The 22,754-nt window shown below is 41.9% G+C and overlaps 4 protein-coding genes across 8 annotated transcripts in view; 2 read left to right on the top strand and 2 right to left on the bottom strand.

The window, feature by feature from the left end:
• The first annotated feature begins 1,448 nt into the window (after positions 1-1,448).
• LOC108108345 (transient receptor potential cation channel subfamily A member 1) lies at positions 1,449-10,319 on the top strand. Of its 5 annotated transcripts, XM_017216382.1 has the most exons (17): positions 1,476-1,604; positions 2,171-2,326; positions 3,485-3,676; positions 4,246-4,402; positions 4,459-4,549; positions 4,619-4,814; positions 5,166-5,273; positions 5,875-6,063; positions 6,443-6,671; positions 6,728-7,308; positions 7,372-7,686; positions 7,784-7,894; positions 8,376-8,596; positions 8,649-9,126; positions 9,182-9,344; positions 9,400-9,672; positions 9,736-10,319. In XM_017216382.1, exons 1-17 carry the CDS (start codon positions 1,476-1,478, stop codon positions 10,029-10,031), a joined length of 3,885 nt encoding a protein of 1,294 aa, XP_017071871.1. In that variant the 3' UTR covers positions 10,032-10,319. The 5 variants fall into 5 exon arrangements, with proteins under 5 accessions (XP_017071875.1, XP_017071871.1, XP_017071872.1 ...); XM_017216386.2 differs by lacking the exon at positions 3,485-3,676 and having other exon boundaries at positions 1,449-1,604; XM_017216383.2 differs by lacking the exons at positions 3,485-3,676; positions 7,784-7,894 and adding an exon at positions 8,093-8,200.
• Positions 10,320-10,399: 80 nt separating this feature from the next.
• LOC108108346 (DNA replication licensing factor Mcm7) lies at positions 10,400-13,115 on the bottom strand. The gene is made up of 5 exons (XM_017216387.2): positions 12,936-13,115; positions 12,505-12,874; positions 11,933-12,434; positions 10,814-11,871; positions 10,400-10,750 (listed from the first exon to the last, which is right to left on the bottom strand). The coding sequence occupies exons 1-5, from the start codon at positions 12,964-12,966 to the stop codon at positions 10,549-10,551; spliced, it is 2,163 nt and encodes a 720-aa protein (XP_017071876.1). The 5' UTR covers positions 12,967-13,115; the 3' UTR covers positions 10,400-10,548.
• A 330-nt stretch (positions 13,116-13,445) lies between these two features.
• The window catches only part of LOC108108295 (division abnormally delayed protein), a 65,961-nt gene continuing 56,652 nt past the window's right edge, over positions 13,446-22,754 (bottom strand). The window contains exons 3-9 of the mRNA XM_017216300.2: positions 18,528-18,651; positions 17,942-18,415; positions 17,479-17,668; positions 16,676-16,851; positions 15,945-16,149; positions 15,742-15,880; positions 13,446-15,649 (exon numbers count right to left, since the gene is read on the bottom strand). Of these exons, the coding sequence (XP_017071789.1) occupies positions 15,495-15,649; positions 15,742-15,880; positions 15,945-16,149; positions 16,676-16,851; positions 17,479-17,668; positions 17,942-18,415; positions 18,528-18,651 (1,463 nt within the window). The 3' untranslated portion in view covers positions 13,446-15,494. The remainder of the gene's footprint in view (positions 15,650-15,741; positions 15,881-15,944; positions 16,150-16,675; positions 16,852-17,478; positions 17,669-17,941; positions 18,416-18,527; positions 18,652-22,754) is intronic.
• Positions 16,168-16,695, top strand: LOC108108296. The gene is made up of 2 exons (XM_017216301.1): positions 16,168-16,371; positions 16,437-16,695. The coding sequence occupies exons 1-2, from the start codon at positions 16,288-16,290 to the stop codon at positions 16,563-16,565; spliced, it is 213 nt and encodes a 70-aa protein (XP_017071790.1). The 5' UTR covers positions 16,168-16,287; the 3' UTR covers positions 16,566-16,695.

The raw sequence follows: 22,754 nt of genomic DNA, 5'->3' as shown, positions 1-22,754 counted from the left end.
AGTGTCCGATGTCCATCAACACAATTGTGAAAGTTTGAAATTATTTTAGCTCTAACCTATAGCTTCATCCCTTTGCCATCGCAGGCATTGCTGGGTCCTTGTTCGCGTTCTTGTAGTGCTTCCGCCACGTCGCAGGAACGGATCGGCAGTGCAACATATGGCAAGCAGCCTTAAATGCGGTTAAACTCAGTGCCAAAATACTCGGAAAATTCGTGCTGCTGCCGCAGTTGTGCCTGCTCCGTGTGCTCTGTTCTAGTCTTGGCGGAAATCAAAATCAAGTTTAAGTTCTTTAAATTCAAAGTCGATTGAAAATGTAAGTGCCTCTTGTCTGCTACTCACTGAGGAAATACTTTAAACGCTGATCGAGTGAGAAAAAGGAGCTAGGAATCGAGTGTTTTGGAGAAAACTAAGGTGACTTGTGAAAGCGCTTAAAAATCTAAGTCTTAAGTTTTTTTATTACATTTTTTTAATGTGCCAAAGATATGAAAGATCTATGTAAGCCCTTGTAGGCTTTGTAAATAAAATACTCCTAATAAACCCACTACTACATGACCCAAAGTAACCCCTTAAAACGTCATTTAATCAAGGGATTTATTTACCCCGACGAAGGGCCAATGTTTGCTGATATTTGCCCACCATCACCACTTAGACTAATCGAAAGCCTCAAATTTCGTCAACTCATTCAACTTTTTTCCTGAAATTAATCAGAGTTTTTGTCTCACCTAGAGGGCTAGTACCTTCAATTTCATTAGTCCAAGTAAGATAGATATCTCCATAATGTAATTTGGAGTTAGAAATCCTCCTAGAAATTCCTGCGCACTTTGAATAGTCTTGCAGTCTGAATCCTTAGCTCGGGTAAACCAGTTCGAAATGAGGCTGGAGGAAATGGATATGGAGTAAGTCGGGATTTAAAGAGGGGCTAGGCATTATGCTAATTCCTCCTGACCGAGTGGCGAAAATAAACAAGCCATTAATTAGACACTTCCAGTTAATGGGCTGGCGGAACGGAGTCCCGCGTTCGATTCCCTCGGGCAGTGGATATAAATGGGGAAAATGACAAACGGCCATTGACTTGCTAGCCAGCCAGGATATACATACATATATATTTTAATATATAAAGAGTGCGTGTAAATTGGCCAAGGGTTGCTTCATAGTTAGCCCTAGTTGCAGTTACGTTTTAGTTTCAGTCCGATACAGTACTCTCCATTAAGTCGTCCTCGGGGTTATCTCTTTTATCTGGCGATATCATGTGACAGACGGGTTATCTTAATTGGCTTGCTGTCGATTTACGCGTATGCAAACCGTTTAGCCCAATCAATATCTAATTAGCCCACTGATTGTTCCGCCGCTGCCCCATGATGTGTGATAAATTGCGAAATAGAAACGAGATACTAAACACCATGTACAGTCGCGACCAGCGGCCCTTTACGATTACAGCAGCGGCCACGGATCGGCAGGCTTCGAGCGAAATAAAGATGCCCAAGCTCTATAACAGCGTCTACAGCGGGGAGTGTGGCGCCCTATCGCCCCCTGATCTCATGGAGGCCCAGCCTAAGCTCCTGCCTAAGCCAAGGAGCAACAGCAGCGGCAGCACTGCACGCAAGGTCAGTCTGAAAAACACTTTAACTGTTAATCTGGGGTCTCCAACTTCGTCTTACGGCAGAGCAGTTACTAACACAAATACAGAAAAACGTACACATATGTAGTGACGCTGTTGTATTGGTTTGCAGCTGTGCACTGAGAAAAAGAACGAAACCTTTTTTTGCTTAGCAACTTATCACTCATTTTCACACTCACGTCTATGGTCCACTGCGAAATAAACTCTAAATTTCAAACAGAAGTTACAAAGAAATAATTGCAGTGCTAATGCTTGAAGAGGATCCAGGAAGAAGAAAGAATAAATTATATTACAGTTAGCGACGGAATGAGGCGGGAAGAGGAAAACGAAAAAGTGTTAGCGGAATATCTCTGCTAGCAAGTCCATATGCAGCGAGAATTTACAAAAATAAATGGGCAGAGCACAGGCGTTGAGCAACCCTGCTTTAACAGTTATTCTTCGATATTTAATTACCAAAATAAATCAACAATTTAACACTTACGGAAAGTTATACTCGATATCATGCAGAAAATATACAAACACTTACTGACCTTTATTGACATCTCTTTGCAGTATTGGATATTCTCAATGATAATCGAGCGCAGCGCTGGTCCCAAGCGCATAGAAATCGATGGCGATGATGTGGACACGCCGCTGGAGGCCATCCTGCCGGCTGAACCGCCGGCTGAGGTCTGCTTTTTGCGTGACAGCCCCTTCAGGATATTGCGGGTGAGTTGATCCGGGATGGGTTAAATGCAGGTGTGGGGTAGCAATTCTCCAAAGTGTAGAACCCCGGCGAATCCCCGAGCGAAACCTATGATAAATGCTTCGCGATTGATTCTTACCTTCGGGTTTTATTTGTACTGAATAAGTTTTAAAAATAATGAAAATATAAACATTTAAAGATTTAAACTATAAATCCGAGTTAACATAGTCACCCAAAATTGACGCAACAAGTCCTTTTGAAAAAGAATGAAATTGAAACTGAAGTTGACTACCGAGTTCAACCAAATTCACGAAGCACATCCTCCTGAAAAAACTTGTGCCACACGCACACGAAGCTGCTGCTGTCAGTTGGCTATAAAAGCAGGACTGCTGTGTCTGAGATTTCAGTCATTCGGCGACTCTTCCTTCGTGGACCCAACTTCTTGTTTCCTCTGGATACTTACTCTCCTTTGCTCTCCTTACCAAAAATCAAGTTAACTTGGCTAGAAAATCAGTGGCAAAGCAATTTATTACATCTATTACGGTTGCCTAACTCAATAACAAATTATGGAATAAAAGTGAAATCAATATAATAAATTCTTTTATGGAACAAACTAAAAAATAATATATTTTTTACACATAACAAATTATATTTTTATGACTGCTTTTTCTCATGTAGTGGTAAAAGTGTAAAAGGTGTTTAACAGTACAAAAATATACTCAAAAATCTAATGTTTCAAAAAATATAATTATTATTAACTTAAAAGGAATATAAATATTTAAAAAGATAAATTATTCTAGAAAATTTGCAATTTAAGAAACAAATACATATCAAAGCCTAAAGTTTTTATAAGTGACTCTTTTTTTCTGGTTACCGCAATCAAATTGATTTTCAATCGAATTAAAATCAAACAAAATAAATATCCATTAATCCGCATATCAAAACTACAAGTTGTCGTAACTAAAAAATATATTTTTTGCTAATTGGAATTAAAGTCAAAGTAAATCAACACGTAATAGCAAAAAAAGCAAAGCTGAAATCAAAGAGCCAACAAACGCATATGGAAATTATATTGGAAAAAATCTGTAATAAGCCAAGGCTCTCGAAACTTCGCCCGAAGTCAGTTAAGCTCTAAGGACAATAAGACTTAATCGGCTAACTAAACACAAATGTAATTAAAGTCGACGATGACATCGGGCGACAAGGAGACCCCGAAGAGAGAAGACTTCACCAGTGCACTGCGATACTTGATGGGCGGCTGTGCCCGCGGAGCCGAGATGACTGCAATGGCACCGCTTAACCTGCCCAAAAAGTGGGCACGCATCCTGCGTATGTCCTCGGCGCCAAAGATACCAATCGTTGACTATCTCGAGGTAAAACTACTGGCCAGGAAACTCATTTAATTAGCGAAAAGTGTAACGCAAAATTAGCTCTACGGCTTTAAAAAATTAAGTTTCCTCCTCAAAAGTGTTTCACGGAAACTTTGGTAATGGACATTTCCAGAAAAAGGTGTTGGGAAAAGTCTTCGTGAAAATTGTTTCATCAAGAAAACTGAAAAAGAAATAAGACAATCAAATTACTCAGTCGCCGGAAGGCGTTAATATCTGAGAATCTATTGACATTTTGCAGTGCGACGATGTTTAGTACCTTCTTTGCTTTGCACTTGGAAAGGCAAACAGAAAGTTGTAAGAAAAATTTAATATAAATGGACCTTCGCCTTGAAGGTTCTCCGTTTCCCTGCGTAATTTGAGATTTTAAAAAGAAATAAGGAAATTGAAATATTTACAATACAATAAGAATGCAATAAGAAAGAATATTGTACATAAAAAAATAAATTTAAAATCTGCTTAAACATTTTTCTAAGTGCTGACCTGACCAAACAGAGCTTAGTCTTTTAATTGAAGTTGCTACAAACTATTAGACACCTGTTCTTCCGTTTCAGGCGGCTGAGTCCGGAAACCTTGACGACTTCAAGCGCCTTTTCATGGCGGACAACTCGCGGATTGCTTTAAAGGACGGAAAAGGACGAACGGCTGCTCATCAGGCTGCTGCCCGTAATAGGGTTAACATTTTGCGGTATATTCGCGACCAGAATGGCGGTAAGTGAGGTAATAAAAGCGGTTAGTTAGGCCTTCTTATTAAATGTGATTTACAGACTTTAATGCGAAGGATAATGCTGGAAATACGCCACTACACATCGCAGTGGAAAGCGATTCTTACGAAGCCCTAGACTATCTTTTGTCTATGTAAGTCGCTTAGCTATGGTTGATTTGGCCAAATAAACTTTGAGCATCTCTTCCTGAAAATCCTTACAGTCCAGTGGATACGGGAGTGCTAAACGAGAAGAAGCAAGCGCCAGTGCACCTGGCCACCGAGCTGAACAAAGTGAAGTCCCTAAGGGTGATGGGTCAGTACAGGAATGTCATCGATATCCAGCAGGGTGGGGAACATGGCAGAACCGCTTTGCATTTGGCTGCGATTTACGATCACGAGGAGTGCGCTCGCATCCTGGTAAGTGGAGTGAGTCATTGCCAATCGGTTCATGTAATTATTTTTACTTTTTGCCCTGCTTTCGTATTTACTCATGCATTTTATTTGCATTGATTCGATTTTTATCAAACCATTAATCAACATTCCTCATCCTCGTCATTCACCCTCTCGAAAAACACACTCATCCGTACTAATGTTTAATTTATCATAGAAAACAGAAACAAAAATAAGAAAAGGTTGGTATCCTCAGTAGAATTTTGTTTTGCCTGCCCCTAGACTAGGCCCAGTTTTCAAGGGTGTGTGTGTGTGTGTGTTAGCATATTAAATTAGACACATTTATATTTGTTTACTATAACTCATCGTATCTTCCAGATAACTGAGTTCGATGCATGCCCACGTAAGCCCTGTAACAATGGTTATTATCCCATACATGAAGCAGCCAAGAATGCCAGCTCCAAGACAATGGAGGTCTTTTTCCAGGCAAGTTTCCCATTTCCCCCAGTTCATATATAGATTTTTTAGTTGCATGCAATCGTTCAGTCAACCAATAACTATGTCACATCATCCAGCTTTGATCTTATTGTGGAAGTTATCCCCTTCGGACTATGGTCCGATTTGCTTGATTCCTTTTATTTAAACCCACCCCTGACCTTTCGTGCACTTTCTTTCGTTTTGGTTTTATTTTTATTTTCCTTGCTTCTTGATTGAAGTTGCGTATACGCCGCGTTGTCATTGTCCTCTTTAAAAAGTATCGAATTTGCCATGGGTCACTCTTGCTGACGAAAGAGAGCAGGAAAAAATGGTTTCCAGAAGTTTAAGCTGCACAATAAAATATCAAATGTTGGGAAGGCCTGGTCGGTCATTGACTTTGAATTACAAGCTCAATGAGGTATTATTTTGACTATCTTTGGCTTATTTAATCAGGATTTTGTCAAAGAACGTTTATTATGTTAAAGTGTTTCTTTGCTTAGTTTACTAACATGGATATTAAAGCGGGAACGGCGATTCCTCGGACTTTATAAGCAATATTTATTTCCTGGAAAAATCATTCTTTTGTCTAATCAGGTAATATATTTTGTAGTGGGGCGAGCAACGCGGTTGTACCCGCGAGGAGATGATATCCTTCTACGACTCAGAGGGCAACGTGCCGCTCCATTCGGCTGTCCATGGTGGCGACATCAAGGCTGTGGAGCTGTGCCTCAAGTCCGGAGCAAAGATATCAACGCAGCAACATGATCTTTCAACGCCAGTGCATTTGGCCTGTGCCCAGGTGAGTGTATGTTGCATGTGCCCCTCAGAAAATCCTTCAACGGCGGTTAACTGACAGGCAGCCAAGCACTTGACAACTCTCATATTTCCACGAGGAGTTAAGCAAACAAAGCATTCTTGGTCAGTAAACGATAGGAAAACAGCGTTAAAGCAGCTTCAAGGGACTGTGGAAAGTGACTGTGTGTTTTCCTTTCGTTTCGACTCGTGTCCTAGTGTCCCGAGCTGACTTTAATTTGACAAATTCTTATGCAAATTCACTAAGACGAACGTGACTTTGCCGCTGACAAAACAAAGCACTCCCATGTTGGGAAATACACACTACGGATGAATGAATCCAACATGGTTTTCCAATTCCGCTTCTCGCTCTGTTTTTCTCTTAGGGAGCTATTGACATTGTCAAGCTTATGTTTGAGATGCAGCCGATGGAAAAGAGACTCTGCCTGAGTTGTACGGATGTGCAGAAGATGACCCCACTGCACTGCGCCTCTATGTTTGATCATCCGGATATTGTATCTTATCTGGTGGCTGAGGGGGCAGACATTAATGCCCTGGACAAGGAACACCGTTCGCCATTGCTGTTGGCGGCCTCTCGTAGTGGCTGGAAAACTGGTGAGCTTTAGTCTTCACTTTTAAAATTTGTTAATTACTTATTTATTTTTCCACAGTTCACCTCCTTATACGCCTGGGTGCGTGTATCAGTGTCAAGGATGCTGCTGCCCGCAATGTGCTGCACTTCGTCATCATGAACGGTGGACGGCTGACGGACTTTGCCGAGCAGGTGGCCAACTGCCAGACGCATGCGCAGCTGAAGCTGCTGCTCAACGAGAAGGACAGCATGGGCTGTTCGCCGCTGCACTACGCTAGTCGGGATGGGCACATCCGTTCGCTGGAGAATCTCATCCGACTGGGGGCTTGCATCAACCTGAAGAACAACAACAACGAGAGTCCGTTGCACTTTGCCGCTCGTTATGGGCGATACAACACCGTACGCCAACTTTTGGACTCCGAGAAGGGCTCGTTCATCATTAACGAAAGTGATGGGGCGGGCATGACGCCGTTGCATATATCCTCGCAGCAGGGACATACAAGGGTAGTACAGCTGCTGCTAAATCGAGGAGCTCTGCTTCATCGGGACCATACTGGACGTAATCCTCTACAGCTGGCTGCTATGTCTGGCTATACTGAGACCATCGAACTGCTGCATTCGGTACACTCTCATCTGCTTGACCAGGTGGACAAGGATGGGGTGAGTATAATAGCTTACCTTTTGTTAACTTAAAGAACCAACAATTATGGGTAATCCCTCTAGAACACCGCTCTTCACCTGGCCACCATGGAAAACAAACCTCATGCGATCTCCGTACTGATGTCTATGGGCTGCAAGCTGGTCTATAATGTCTTGGATATGAGCGCCATTGACTACGCCATCTACTACAAATATCCAGAAGCGGCCCTAGCCATGGTGACCCATGAGGAGAGGGCCAATGAGGTCATGGCTCTGCGATCGGACAAGCATCCCTGCGTCACCCTGGCCCTGATTGCCTCCATGCCTAAGGTTTTCGAGGCTGTACAGGACAAGTGCATCACCAAGGCCAACTGTAAGAAGGATTCAAAGAGTTTCTACGTAAGTGGGTCGTTTCCCGGGGGTGATTTAGATTCTCATCTCATTCCATCGAAGCTAATTGATTTCTATTCGCCACAATCGATTTCATCGTAACCAGATCAAGTACTCTTTCGCATTCTTGCAATGCCCCTTTATGTTCGCGAAGATCGACGAGAAAACCGGAGAGTCGATAACGACCGCAAGTCCCATTCCATTGCCGGCTTTGAATGTAAGCGGAAACTGGAATCCTTTCCAGAACTGTTGCATGCTTCTTTCGGTGTTGTTCTTCCTGCCCTTCCTTATATACGATACCAGAGTTAACCCAGGGAAGACTTTTCGGGGGGTTAAACTAGGAGCCAATCATGTTTCATAGTTCATCCAATTGGTTAACAGCAACATCTATAATCATCACTTGGTTATCATCTAGATAAAATATTCATTTTGGCCCTACCAAAAGACACCCGAACAAATCGAGGCCAAGCGCAAAGAGTTCAATGACCCCAAGTGGCGACCCGCGCCTTTGGCCGTGGTGAACGTGAGTGTCCCCGAACTCTCTTAAAGATCACAGAGCTCTGCAATTGTGTATCGTCCTCCAAACTAACCCACTAACCAGCTTACTATATCTGGCTTTTGTAACTTCGATATTGTGTGCGTGTCTGTCCAATATTTTATCAAATTTCTAAGATATATATTTCTATGATCTCTGTTAGACCATGGTTACTCATGGCCGGGTGGAGCTGTTGGCCCATCCGCTTAGTCAGAAGTACCTGCAGATGAAGTGGAACTCTTATGGCAAGTACTTTCACCTGGCCAACCTGCTGATCTACTCGATATTCCTGGTATTTGTAACCATCTACTCCTCGCTAATGATGAACAACATTGAATTGAAGGCTGGAGATAACAAAACTATGAGTCAGTACTGCAACATGGGGTATGTTATGATCTATCTTAAGGAAATCTTATAATCAAACCTCCCCTTTCAGCTGGGAGCAACTGACCATGAATCTGACGCAGAATCCTGCAGTGGCATCCCAAATTCGTTTAGATTCATGTCAGGAGCGCATCAACCGGACCACTGCAATTCTATTCTGTGCGGTGGTCATCGTGGTTTATATATTGCTAAACTCCATGAGGGAATTAATACAGATTTACCAGCAAAAATTACACTATATCCTGGAGACAGTAAACCTTATATCCTGGGTGATGTACATCTCCGCCTTGGTGATGGTAGCACCGGCCTTTCAGCCAGATGGAGCTATCAACACTATCCATTATTCGGCGGCCTCAATTGCCGTGTTTCTATCTTGGTTCCGGCTGCTTTTGTTCCTTCAAAGATTCGATCAGGTTGGCATCTATGTGGTCATGTTCTTGGAGATCCTGCAGACGCTTATTAAGGTGCTGATGGTATTCTCCATATTGATCATTGCTTTTGGCCTGGCTTTTTATATACTACTATCGAAGGTGAGCTTTTGGCTATTATTGGGAGTTGATATTCTTATAGCTCTTATTTCCACAGATTATTGACCCCCAACCAAACCACTTGTCCTTCTCCAACATACCCATGTCCTTGCTGCGAACCTTCTCGATGATGCTGGGCGAGCTGGACTTTGTAGGAACTTACGTTAACACCTACTATAGAGATCAGTTGAAGGTGCCCATGACATCCTTTTTGATTTTGAGTAAGTATAGAGTTTCCTTATATTTTCCATGTATATGACAAATATATATTCCTAGGTGTCTTCATGATTCTCATGCCCATTCTCTTGATGAACTTGCTCATCGGTTTGGCCGTCGGCGATATTGAGTCAGTACGTCGTAATGCCCAGCTTAAAAGGCTGGCCATGCAAGTGGTGCTCCACACAGAGCTGGAGAGGAAGTTACCCCACGTCTGGCTGCAGCGGGTGGACAAAATGGAGCTCATCGAATATCCCAATGAGACAAAGTGCAAGCTCGGCTTCTGCGATTTCATCCTTCGCAAGTGGTTCTCTAATCCATTTACTGAGGATTGTAAGTTAAACTGGAATTCGTCTGGTATTAGAACCACTTAACTTATTACTAACTTTCGTGTAGCATCCATGGACGCCATATCCTTTGACAACAATGATGACTACATCAATGCGGAATTGGAGCGGCAGAGGCGAAAGCTGCGCGACATTAGTCGGATGTTGGAGCAACAGCACCAGCTTGTGCGACTCATAGTCCAGAAAATGGAAATCAAGACAGAGGCCGACGATGTGGATGAGGGTATATCTCCTAATGAACTACGATCCGTAGTCGGCCTGAGATCAGCAGGCGGAAATCGATGGAATTCACCACGGATCCGGAATAAACTACGAGCCGCCTTGAGTTTCAATAAGAGCATGTAGAACCTGCCGATAGGCGAGACTCGGCTATATAACTATATATGTGTATTGTCCTCAGTAGAAAAATTGCACGTATTTAAACTTATCTCTATGTGTGTGTAAAAAAGGTATCCCATAGTGGATCGTGTGTGTGCATGTGAAGATCGGATTGTGTGAGGTCCTAAAAGGAATTGTACAACGAATTTATAGGCAAGGATCATGGGCTGTTTTAGTAACTTGAACAAGCTGTGGCATTCAACAGATCTATTGTAGTTTTTAAATGCAATTTGCAAAGTATGCATTGTTATTTGGATGTCTTTTAAAAAGTATATAAAATAAATCTATATTATCCAGAAAAGATCATTAGTTTGGAAACGAAGGATACAACCTCCTTTAGTCAAATACAAAATTCTAATTTATTTATGACAATGATAAATGGTAAAGTGACAATGTATAAGAATGCGGAATAATGGTAACGATTTGCGATAAAGAGACAAAAACTAAAGAACTAATTTAAATTTTAAAATATAAAAGGAGGAATCTACATAAATGTAATCTTCGTGCGTCCCATGTTGACTTGCCAGACATTGAGCTCCTCGTAGTCGTCGATGCATTTGTCCACTTGGTCAGGTTTGAAGCCCTTCGTGGTGCAGCGGTCCATGATGTCGCCGATCTTGACTGCCTTTCCTGAGCCCGCGAGCTCGCGAACGATGGCGAAAATGCGATCCGAAGTGTTGGGAACACTGCAAAGGGAATAAGGGAGAAGTTAGCTCAAGGAACTACTTTAAGGCTTGCACAATACTCACTGTCCCTTTTGGTGCTCATGGATTTGGTTAAGCGAGTCCTTGGACATCTCTAGTAGACGCAGCGCCTCAGCCACATCATCCTTCTCCACGCTGTCGGAAAGACGCAACCTAGCCAAAGCGGTAGACAGACGCAGGATTCCCAGCAAGTTACGAGCCGAGGTAAAGGTCATATCCTTCTGGTTACGTGCCTCCCGACGCAGCTCAACATAGGCACCCACAATATAATCAGTGAGCTCATCCGGAATGGTTGGATTCTTCCTCTTACACAGATTAATATAGCGCCGCATAAGATTCATGTCCAAAGCCTTGACACGAGTGGGCGGCTGTTTGCTGTGACTGTGCACATAGGTAATGTGCTTGGCCAGTCGCAGATCGTTGTCCCGGTCTGGCTTGTCCTGGATGAGCCACAATAAATCGAAACGCGAGAGTAAGGCTGCGGGTAGCTGAATGTTCTGCTCCACAGTACGACGAGGGTTGTAGCGTCCGAAGGCGGGATTAGCAGCGGCCAGGATGGAAACGCGAGCATTTAGCGTAGTCATGATGCCTGCCTTGGCTATCGAGATGGTCTGCTGTTCCATCACTTCGTGAATGGCTGTACGATCCTGATCTGCCATCTTATCGAACTCGTCAATGCAGCAGACACCTTGATCCGCCAGAACCAGAGCTCCTCCTTCCAGGGTCATTTCGCCTGTAAGCGGATCCTTCATCACCGCAGCAGTCAGACCCACTCCCGAGGATCCTCTTCCAGTGGTATATTGCGAACGGACAGCCAAACGACTGATGTAGCCCAGCAGCTGAGACTTGGCTACACCAGGATCTCCCATCAGGCAGATGTTAATATTACCACGAATCTTCATGCCATCGGGGCGTTTGTCGACTCCTCCAACGAGGAGCAACAACAGAGCCTTTTTGACATCTAAATGGCCGTAGATTTCGGGGGCCAAGCTGGTAGCCAGGCGTTCATAGAAGTCATCCTGGGCCAACTCCTCCAGCTCATCTGGAGTCAGCTCTGCATCCTTGTCTGAGATTTCGTCATTCTTGTTGATACAGATGATGCGCTAAAGGGAATCATTATGTTAATTTGCTGAATAGGTAATAATTTTAGTTAAAAACACTTACGTGAGCTTGAAGGAATGTCTCTGACAGCAGGCCCTGGATCATCTGGGCAAAACCAGTACGCATCAACGGCAGGAACACTCCAGAGACCACAATGTGATCTCCAGGCTGGGCCTGGCGAGTGACTTCACCCCTGCACATGATGGTCATGCTGCGTGGAATGTGGCCCACTGGCACCTGGTCACTGTGCTCCTGTATCTTGACCTCCTGGAACTTAACGAACTTGGAACCACGAGTCTGCAGATATAGCCTGCCTCCCGCCTTGTTCACACGGCAATCATCCGAAGGACAATCGTGCACGGGAGTAAACGAAAGCGAGTTCACGGGCTGATAGGTCTCCGAACCACAACGATCGCAGGTATAGGTAGCCACCACCATCATGGGTTTGACTTCCGTGCAACGGGTCACAATGCCGCGTACAGTCACTAGCTTACCAATATGCTGGGCTTTAACTTCGCGAATGGAGTGCGCCTTCTCTGTGGACAGGGGTTTGAAGCCCACCTCGCTAGAAAATTAGTTAAGATACATTTTATTGTTAGGCTTGAAAAAAAGCAAAGTAAAGTTGAATCACTTACAATCGCTTCATCAGCTCAGAGGGGAAGCTGTTCCGCTCGTCGCGCTGCTCCATAGGATTCCTAGTACGGGACTCCATCATCAGACGATGCTCAATGTAGACATCCAGGGCGTCCTTAGCGTGGACTTCCTGCTGTTTGTAGCTGGGCAGAAGTTCAGCAATCACATCACTGAAAATGGCCGCATAACGGCGGCAGTTGTCGATCACCGCCTCGGAGAGACTCTCATTGAACTCCGCCAGATCATCCAGATCGATGGTGATTAATACTTGTTCCCGGTGCGCCAACTTCACCAACTGCGATCCGTAGACAAACTGCTTCTTGCCATCATCATCGCATTTGCAGAATTCCGACAAAAAGGTCTTGATGGATTCTGCACATCAAAAACATTTGATTTTTGATGCCTCAAAATACAAAGACTCCTTTTTACTCACCTCGATCTTGAGCATAGTCTCGGCGAGCCATTTTGCGCTTGGTTCTTTTGTGTTATCAACAATGAATAATAAATCGAGACAGCTGCTTGCCAAAGGTGTTGTTAAAGACGCTGTTTGCTGGGAAATGCGGGGAAAATAATGAAAATGTAAACGCTTCCCGCCAAAAATGTGTTTGATCTAGAGATGGAACTGAAGTTGATGCTTATTCGATACTATTGCATATAAGGCTGCCAGACCGAGAAAATATATCAGTCTGTAATATAACAGTTTCGCTGCTTAACATTTTCGTATGTTTTCAGGCTGATATAAACAAAATTTAAACAAATTAAGAAGTTTAATTAATAAGTTTTTTTTTTTAAATTACCGTATATCTAGTGAACAAATCGGTTGTAGCCATTACTTTATCAAGGTACTTATATTGGTTAAAGTCTTGGCTATGAAAGTATAACAAGCCCATGGTGAATTTATTTGACAGCGCTGCCATCCCTCTAAATAAAAACACCGCGCTTATTTTGAATTTCAAATATTGACGTTTATTCAGGTTTTAAATGAAATTTACAAAAGGTTTTTGTTTTCAGTTTCGCTTTTCCACCGTTACATTTAATTACTCATAGCACTATTGCGTTTCGCTGTCAATAAACTTGTTGGACTTGCATTTCTTGTTACATAATTATTTATTGGTTTTTAGGCATCTAAAAGTAGTACATTTATTTTTAGTGCAATTTTTGTTTCGCAATGGTTATCTCCGAATTATCTTCCGATTTACAACGATGATTTTTGCTCGCGCAATGTGCGACTCTTGTTTTGCGGTATACATAAGTTACAATTTAATATGTTGCGTTTACGTTTAACTTAAATATTATTAATCACATGCAATAGTTAAATAATAATGATACAAATAATAATTATACATAGTTCAACCAGCGCGCCGTCACACAAATCTAATCCGATCTAATCGTCGATCGGATTGTCGTGTATATATATATATATATATATTAATATGCGATATAATATGCCAATTCTGATGTGTGCGGCGGCAGTTGGCGTTTCCTTTGTTAATTTGCTACTAACTAAATTTGTTGTTCTCCGTCAACTTTTTTGCTTTTTACACATTACGGGCTAATCGTTACAGCTTACGCACTAGCATATAATTACGATTTAATTAGTTAATTCATTTATGTGTATATATATATATATTTATTTATATATAGACTTCATTCTTATCGCTGGCGTCGTACTCGTATCAATGCATATTTCATATTCATTTGTATATATATAATTTTATTTGTGTTTTTTTAGAGTGTCGCCAGCGCTGCTCTCTGGATTTGATTCAGCAGCGCTCTGCCCCACTGTAAAGTATCCGTTAGATTGCAACAATAGTTTCGTTTTGAAATTGCAGATTGCGAATTGCAAATTTGCGAATTGCGAACTGTGATTTGTGCGCTGAACTCTGCATTTTCCGCACTTTCTCTCCAAGATTTTTCCAAGTGCTCAATTAGCTGAATGCATTTTATGACATTTCTTTTCCTCTTCTCCTCTCTTTGTTCATATAATTTAAATAATGCTACATATAATATACGTATATATATCAATAGATTTTCATCGATTTCCGTCTCGCTTCGTTTTTTTTTTTTTTTTTTTTTGCGTATAAAGCTGTAAGTCTTCTAGTTTTTCCGTAAAGTGCGTTTTACTCAACTAAATTCCATTCGTATGCATTTCGCGTCGATTACCCAATTAATCAATTTCTAAATTGTTCGTATTCGTTCAGTTCGAAAGGTGTAGACAACAATAATTTTGTTAAAGTTTAACATTCACTGAGCTACAGCTAACAGATTTATATCCTTTATCCTTTACGTATTATATTTTGTGATAGCTCCAAATAACTAGCCATTGAATGTGCTGCCACGCCTCTGATTTATATCTTTCTGCTTTAATTACACCGAAAAGGAACAACTTGCTTTGAACATTGAGCTTTATGTACTGTACGCTATATATATATATATAATATATATGTATATATTATTAACATGTATCTGAACAAACTGCACACTCTATGGAAAGGGTTCTGCTTTGAGTTTGAGCCTATTCTGTTTTCTGTTTAGCTTTCGTATATAGTTATATTTTTAGCAATTGCTCAATTCGTATGCAGACATCCAACATATTTATATGGCACACAAGTTGGATTCTAGTTGGATTCGGCATGGAAATTCGATGAGCTTTAAATTTGGAAAAGCTAGAAGGAGAGAGGTGCGCTTCAAGTTTCAAGTTTCACCCTTTAACTTTCAAGGTTTCAAGTTTCGATTGTGGTGTGTAAATTGTTAGTCGATTGCTAGATGAATGCGCTTAGGGCCTAATAAATTACTTGTAACAACTTAAGAATTACACAAATAATAATAATAATAATAATGATAATAGTTATTAATTAATGATTTAACTCGATTCTTGTGCATTTGCTGTTGCTCTTGTTGTGTGTGTATGTGGCTTCATCAATCCTTTCCCTCGTACAGTGGGCCACATTTTACTTTTTGAATTCAATCCCTCGGGTCGGGGGCAGAATCCTTAACTACAACTACTGAAGAGCATTGTGACTAGAGTGAGGAGCATCCACGTCGTGGTAACCTCCAGAGGGTTGGACCCTCTAGACTTGCCGCTGTCGCGCGACTCCACTTCGTTGGTCGTGGTGCCTTCGGTCTCCTCGATGGGCATGTGGGGTCCTAAGAAGGATAACGTGAGAGGATTCAGATTTAGAAAGACTAAGTTCAAGATAACTTTTGAGAGTTATAGATTGATTGTTTAAAGAACTTACCATCACCGGAACCATCTCCGGATCCATGTGCACCACCATACTCCTCCTCGTCGTCGCCAATTTGGCCCTCTCCGCCACCAGAGCCCTCACCCATATCATTTTGGATGTCATGCGACGCTTGTATGCTACTGGAAGGTGCCTGTTTAAGAGAATATAGAAATTAGTAAGGAACTTAGTTAACTAAATATAAAGATATATCTTACCGCAGCTCCGATGCTCTTGCGGATCTTGATGAGCTTGTCGACCAGCTCGTTCAACTGGCTGGCCTGAGTCTTCGAATTGAAGGGCACCTCGGGGTTATAACGCTGGTTATCAGTTCCCGGGCTAATCAGCAGCTGGGTGTAGTCCCCGATGCGATCGCCTGTCCAGCAGGAGTGATCCTCGCGAGAGTGCTGCTCGTCACAGAAGCTGTTAAGAAATGTGACATAAACTTAGTTAGCTTCAATTTTTAACTCCATTTCCATTTACAAGTTTCCCAACCTTTGTGTGTTGATTGAATCAACTTGATTCCCATAAACAATAAACCAAAAAATAAAAATAAACAAAATGTTTAAGGAACTCGTATTATGGATGCATCGCTTGGCCCACGACTTTTGCTTGGCTCGTCCTTTGGCTCAGATACCACGTCACGTAAGTCTTATATTTATAAATAAAAGTAAAAAGAATTTAACTTATTTTAAATTCTACTATTTAAGGGCTGTCGTTTGCCAGTGAAGAATGGATTCTTTGCCAATTTGATATTCTTTGTGGCCATCGTTGCGCCGTTGTACTTTTGCCTTCTGAAGGATGTGATCGCCATGATCAGTGGGCCCAAGAAGCCTTAGTTAACCACAGGACATTAAACCGTTTCTAAGTCATAGCTTGGTCAGTCAGTATAGTTAGTGTAAAACCCATAACCAATCAATACAGTTTGTGGCATCGTCTGAATACTCACTTGTCCACGATGGTCGTGTAGAACTCCTTGCTCTTGTCAATGGTGGAGAGGAAGAGGACCATGCCCGGATCCGGGTCAGTGGCCCACTTCATGTTGTTCTTATGGGGCGGAGGCCGCGCATCCGGCTCTCCGGATGAATAGGGCGTCAAGCTGGGCGTGCCGCACGTCTTCTGCACCTGGAAAACAAAAGAGGGAGAATGTGGTATAATCCATGTTGTGCTCAGGTCTAAGGGGGTTCCACTTCCACTTGCTAATCGCCGTCGCTCATGCAAGGCGCACGTGTTTCCCCCTCTCACCTGACCCATTATTAAGCTGCCCAGGTGCTCATTGCACTGCATGTAAATTGCAACTTTCAGGGGGGGTTGGAAAAGTACCCACTCGACTCTAATTTAGCATTTTAAATTCCCCACAACATGCCAATCATGCGAAGGGGTATCAATTGGATGTCATGTCCACTTTTAACAAGCCCTCGAAATGCTAAAGATACTTTTTTTGTAGATGCTGCTACTACTGCAGCGATCATCAGAACAAGTTTGAAGGCCGGAACTGAATTCCGATTCATTAAATTCATTTAAAATGTTCATAAATTAACTGGCAATTAAACCATTAAATGAACGTGTCCTTGGGACGCAAGTTAACGAAATCGATCGTATCTTCAGATAGATTTCAGAAAGAGAGGAGCGGCGTCCTTGAATTTATTTACTTTTATGTCAATGACATATCGATTTACTACATTATGGTAGGCTTCATACTTTCTTTGTTTACTTTAAACTATAACTTAGCTTTCTACTAGGGCCACTCACCTTCATCTCCAAATCAGGGCCATTGTTCATGGCCGCCATGATTGCATCTGAGCAATAGTTCTGTAGGTGTTTGATGACCGTGATGATGCCGTTCTCCGAGAGTATGTGGGTGGTCACTAGGTTATTCAGTGCATCCACCACACTCGACCAGGGACTGTCCAATAAACCAGCATATTCCGCCGAGCAACCGCTGAAGATCATAAAAGAAAGGCATAAAAATTAAACATAAAATAATATAGCAAACATAACAAATGAGGGTCAATTTAAACTCTTTCATTTAACGGATTTAACGATGCTTAATATGAGTTTGTATTATCAAAGAATGTTTGGCATTCATTTAGAATTAATGGGTTTTTGTTAAATTTTAATGATAATTTCATTTTTTTCTATTTCTATAATTTTTTAGTTGTTTTTTTTATAGATTTTTATATACACCTTAATCTTATTTCATATTCCGACTTACCGCATCACGTTTTTGCAATAGCCGTAGCACAATTTCGTTTCGCTCCTCGAACTGGAGTGGTGTCCATTGCAGTTGGGGCAGTAGTGCATCTTAAGGAGCTGCAGCTTGCACGTGTCCGTCAATTGCTCGCCATAAAGGGCATCAGCTTCGCTTAGGACCTCGGCTGCCTGGAGCAGGGCATTCATAAAGACATTGGACATGTGAACACTCTTGCCCAAACTGGTCTGCATTTGCCGTGGAATATCCCCAAATGGATGCATCTCATCGAAGTTGTGCTGGAGACAGTTCACATAGTCTTCGTGCAAATCACCCAGGTTGCTCTTGGACAGATGAACCACCTGATGGTAGGCCACCGGAAAGAGTTGGACAAAGAAACGCCTTACAGCCTCCTCCAAGTTGCTCTGGACACTACCCATACCCCGCCTGCCCATCTGGCCATTGCTGTTCGTGTAGTTTGAGGTGTAAATCAGATGGCTAAAAGGAGAAGGAACTGAGTTAGACATAAACCTAAACAAATTACTTTCTTTTTGAAAAGTTAATAACTTTCCATTAAACTAACTAACTATATAATATTTGTACTACTTACTTCATGATTTCGGTGTACAACTGTTGGATCATCATCCGGGATTGCGGTACCATGCGAGCGTAGACCTTCGAGAAAAGGGAATGGGTATTGTTTTCCGAAATCTGCGCCAATTCCAGGACGTGACCTGCCGCAAGAAATGAGAAAAGCAAAAGAAAAGGCATCCATGAAAGTATTGTTATGATTATTGTTATTCCTAGCGAAATTTAATCACTTTGCCGCTAAAGTTTCCCGCTGCTGGGATTTGCAGAAAACTTCTGCCCTAATGGACTGGCTGGGATTTCCGCCCACTTGGAAAAAGGAATTGTTGCCATTGCTCTTTATATCTGTGTATGTACGAGTAAGCTTTTAGTTAATGAAATACAATTTAATATGGCTGTTGGCTTGCCTTGGCTGGGCAAAGTTAAATATGAAAAAGCTTGGTAACATTTTCAGATAAAATAAAGCTACATAATTGCCTTTTTCAGTTTAAAAAATAAACTTCTACCTTTAACATAATATATATATATTATATATACAGATAAAGCTGAGCTTAATTACCGGTTATCGCCTACTATCTATAATATGTCAATCATTCCGCAAATCACGCGGTCTAAGTTGATAAATTCTCTTAATATTCCGACACTAATCACACGGCTGAGCGTAAGAAAAACCAAATGTGACACAATGTTATCTGTCAAGGTGTCAGTGGCAGTTGTGCGAATTGATTTGGATACACAGATTGGCTATCGATATTCAGAGATACAAAGATACAGATACAATCCTCTGGCAGCCTGTCATTAGCGCAGATTACAAATGGCCAAGGCCGTATATATCGGAATTTAGACAAGCTATCTATATAAAATCGAGGGAAACTGTCAAATCGGCGTGTGATTTCTCACACACATCGATCCGCCTCCTTTTTTTTTGGCCCTTAACAAATTCTAAATTGCAATACGCTGTCTTCTATATCGTTTTCAAACGAAAGTGTCAATCTTTCTGTTAATTGGCAACAAAAGAACGGAGAGTGGAGAACAACACACAAAATACACACATTTCGACATGGCAAAAGTGTTTCCAGATTTGTTATGTTTTTTTCTTCTTGTATGTTCTGGCGCTGCGGCTCATTTTGATTTTGATGTTTGGAGCATTTCCGTTCTCAGCGTTTGAATAAGTCTTTGTGTCTGGTTTTTGGGCTTGGCTTGGAGCGGTTGGTGTGTGTCGATGTGTCAGCTTTTGTGGACTTGGGGGTTCTGCATTTATCGGCTAATGGCCTTTGATGCGTCATCCGTGGCGAGCAGAGTTTACCCTTTTTAATTAGCAAAACTTACGAGTTTGGTTTTTGGATATTTTTGGGTAAGCCAATCGTTTTGAAGAGGATATAATGCCCTAGAATGGCCATCAATTCGGAAGGGTTTCTCATCAAAATAGCATTTAGGTGTGACACAGATCATGGCAAGATCTTAAAAATCAAATAAAAATTTTAAAAGAATATTTCAGTGATATTTTTAAGGGCTTCTTCAATAGCCTTGATATTTATAGACTTTAATTTCCAAAAGCACGCTGATATTTACGCGGTTTCTTTTTCACTTTCGGGGCAAGAAGTGCCCGTTTCCTAATTGTGTGAAAATTCCTTTACTTATCCATATCTAGTATATAATATTTAGTGTGGCAACGCTGGCATTGCACTTAAATTGGGTTTACAGTTCATTGTTGTTATTATCGAAGATCAATCCTATTTATTTATTTCTTAACTTTACATCCTTTTATCCAAATCAAAAGATTAAAGCCAAAGGAGATTTGATTAGCTGTATTTAATGTGAAATTTCTATGTCTTTCTGTTAGTGGCTTAACAGAGGACCAACTGGTGAGCCAGCTAATCGCTCGAAAGTGCCTGACAATTGCCCAGGATGCGATAAATAATGCCAGTCAATTGATTTAACGCGTTTGCGATACAAAGCAACCATAATAACGCCAGATACCAGAGATTCACATAGATAGATGGTGAATCAGGAGCCAGGGAAGAGGGGAGCTGACACATCCTGTCGCTAATCTCATTGACGTGGCATAGTTAAAATGGAGCGTCGACTGGCGGAAACATTTAATTATTAACACGCCGCATCGAACGTGTTGATGCGCTTGGATATATATATATATATTGATCTATATATACATTCCCACACTGTGTGACATCGGGATCCCGGACCGATTGGCTCATTAAAGCGGCGGCAAAGTGAACCATTAAGTTGGAGCTGGAGCAGCTCCACAGAGCGAGATGTAGAGGAAGTGCGGATGCAGACGACAATTACATGAATGAGATGCCTAAAATCGCTTCTATTGATTGAAAATATTTCCATTGCAGGCCAGGCAATAGCTATTTCCCTTATCCGGATTCCCAGACTCCTTTGCTAGGATATCCAGTGGCATATTCATCGATTTACAGCCTAATTGCAATTTTAATGAACTCACTGCGAGTGCAATTGTCGATTGGAGGGGGAATTGCTGAGAGCAGGCAACGCTGCGTATGCTTGATATGTATTATTGCAGCTGCTTTTGTTGGCTTAATACGCTCAATTAAGTTTCGGGGCCCACACAGACACTGTATCGCCTCAGGTGTGCATGCATTTGTATCTTTGTATCTCATAAATTGTTAACTCAGCACTTCACCTGAGGGCTCACACAAAACTTCATATGCAATTTACTGGACGTTGCTTCGTTGGGTTGTGCAACTAATTGCAATTTCTGTCCAGCACCCAGTCCCAGCTCTATCTCTCTACATCTCCGTCTATCTTTGTCCAACTTTGACAATTAACCAAGGGCATTTTTATTATGGCCAGAAATATATATCCGTACATACTAGAGACGTATCTTTCGGTCGACCAGCAATCAAATATAAAGCAGGCCAAATGGCTTTCCCAATGAAACATGAAAATTTCATTAAGCTTTTCGTTCTTTTTTGTCCTGTTTAAAGACCCTTCCGGGTGGGAGGAAAATTGCAAAGGGATCCACGCTCTCGTCACACATGGAAAATCGCACTAATGGGCAAACAGACAATGAAATTGAATTAGACAACCAAGTGCGGCCAGTCTAGTTGGCCATGGTTGGAGGTGGCCCAACAAGCTCCTTTGACTTCTAGGGCCAGCTAAAAACCAAGCCCATGACCAGACACTAAAAATCCATTCATATAAATGGGGGAGTTTCGTTTTTACACCGGGAAAACTAGTATGCCAGATTTCTTTACAATCTTAATTTAAGCTTTATAATTAACTTAATCTTTTTTTTTTGCAGTGCACTTCTTTGCTATTCACATAGAGCAAATATCGGAAAAGGCTTCGACTTTGCGTCTTTGAATTCATTGCTTCATTAGAAGTCGTCGGCTGGCAGGCAGGAGCGAGATTAGCATGCCAAGTTCCAGGCAGCGACCGGTTTGGGATTTGCTTTCAGATGAGGAAGGGGACTCATGGCCCGAGGCAAGCCCCAAAACGGTGCGAAAGGCGGTGAAGACGAAGATGAGAGCGGGGGCAATGGCAGATGCGACCGCGGTCCACAGGCTGTTTTGTTGTTGTTTCCCACGCCTTGGCAAAAATATGCAGCACAAACACACACATAAAGACTCACCAAAAGCGAGCACAACCCACAGGTTTAGTTTTATTTTGCCCGCTTTTTCCCTGCCGCTTTGTATTTATATATATATATATTCTTTTTTTTATTATTTTTTTTTTTGTTTGTTGGTGGACTTCTTTGCTCCTCGGGGCACTGAGAACATTGCTGTTTGTTTGTATTTTGTTTGTTGCCTGCGCGTTCCTGTGCGGATATTACAATTTTAGTATCTGCCGCATTTTTTATTTGCATTTTATATGCATGTATTTGGCCACTATCCCTGACTGCGGTATCCGTTGCCCGTTGCCGCCTTATGAATGCCACAGCAACTTTGTTAGTGCTCTTCATTCTGTCTCTACTTCGTTTTTTTTTTTAGCTTCTTTTTTAGTTTCTTGCTCTTTGCTGTTCGGCGGGCTTAGCTTTTTAGCCGCGTTTAGCGTTCGTTTTGAACTGTGGCAACTTTTTTCCCGGCCCTAAGAAGTCGCCTTCTTGGTCGTCTGTCCGTCTGGCGGGAGCAGCTCTCTTGGCTTGCCTTGGCGACCAGCAACTGGCAACCGGCAATCGGGAGGAAGTGGAAGGAAACACAAGATGGGCACAGTGGTTGCTACATACTTAAAGTTGTAAGTAATATGTCCTTAAGGAAATTTCTTT

The sequence above is a fragment of the Drosophila eugracilis genome, unplaced genomic scaffold (genome assembly GCF_018153835.1).
Source record: "Drosophila eugracilis isolate 14026-0451.02 unplaced genomic scaffold, ASM1815383v1 contig_1825, whole genome shotgun sequence".
In the NCBI taxonomy this organism is placed as follows: domain Eukaryota; kingdom Metazoa; phylum Arthropoda; class Insecta; order Diptera; family Drosophilidae; genus Drosophila; species Drosophila eugracilis.
The sequence above is the reverse complement of the archived record's forward strand: the minus strand, read 5'-3'. Positions and strand labels throughout refer to the sequence as shown.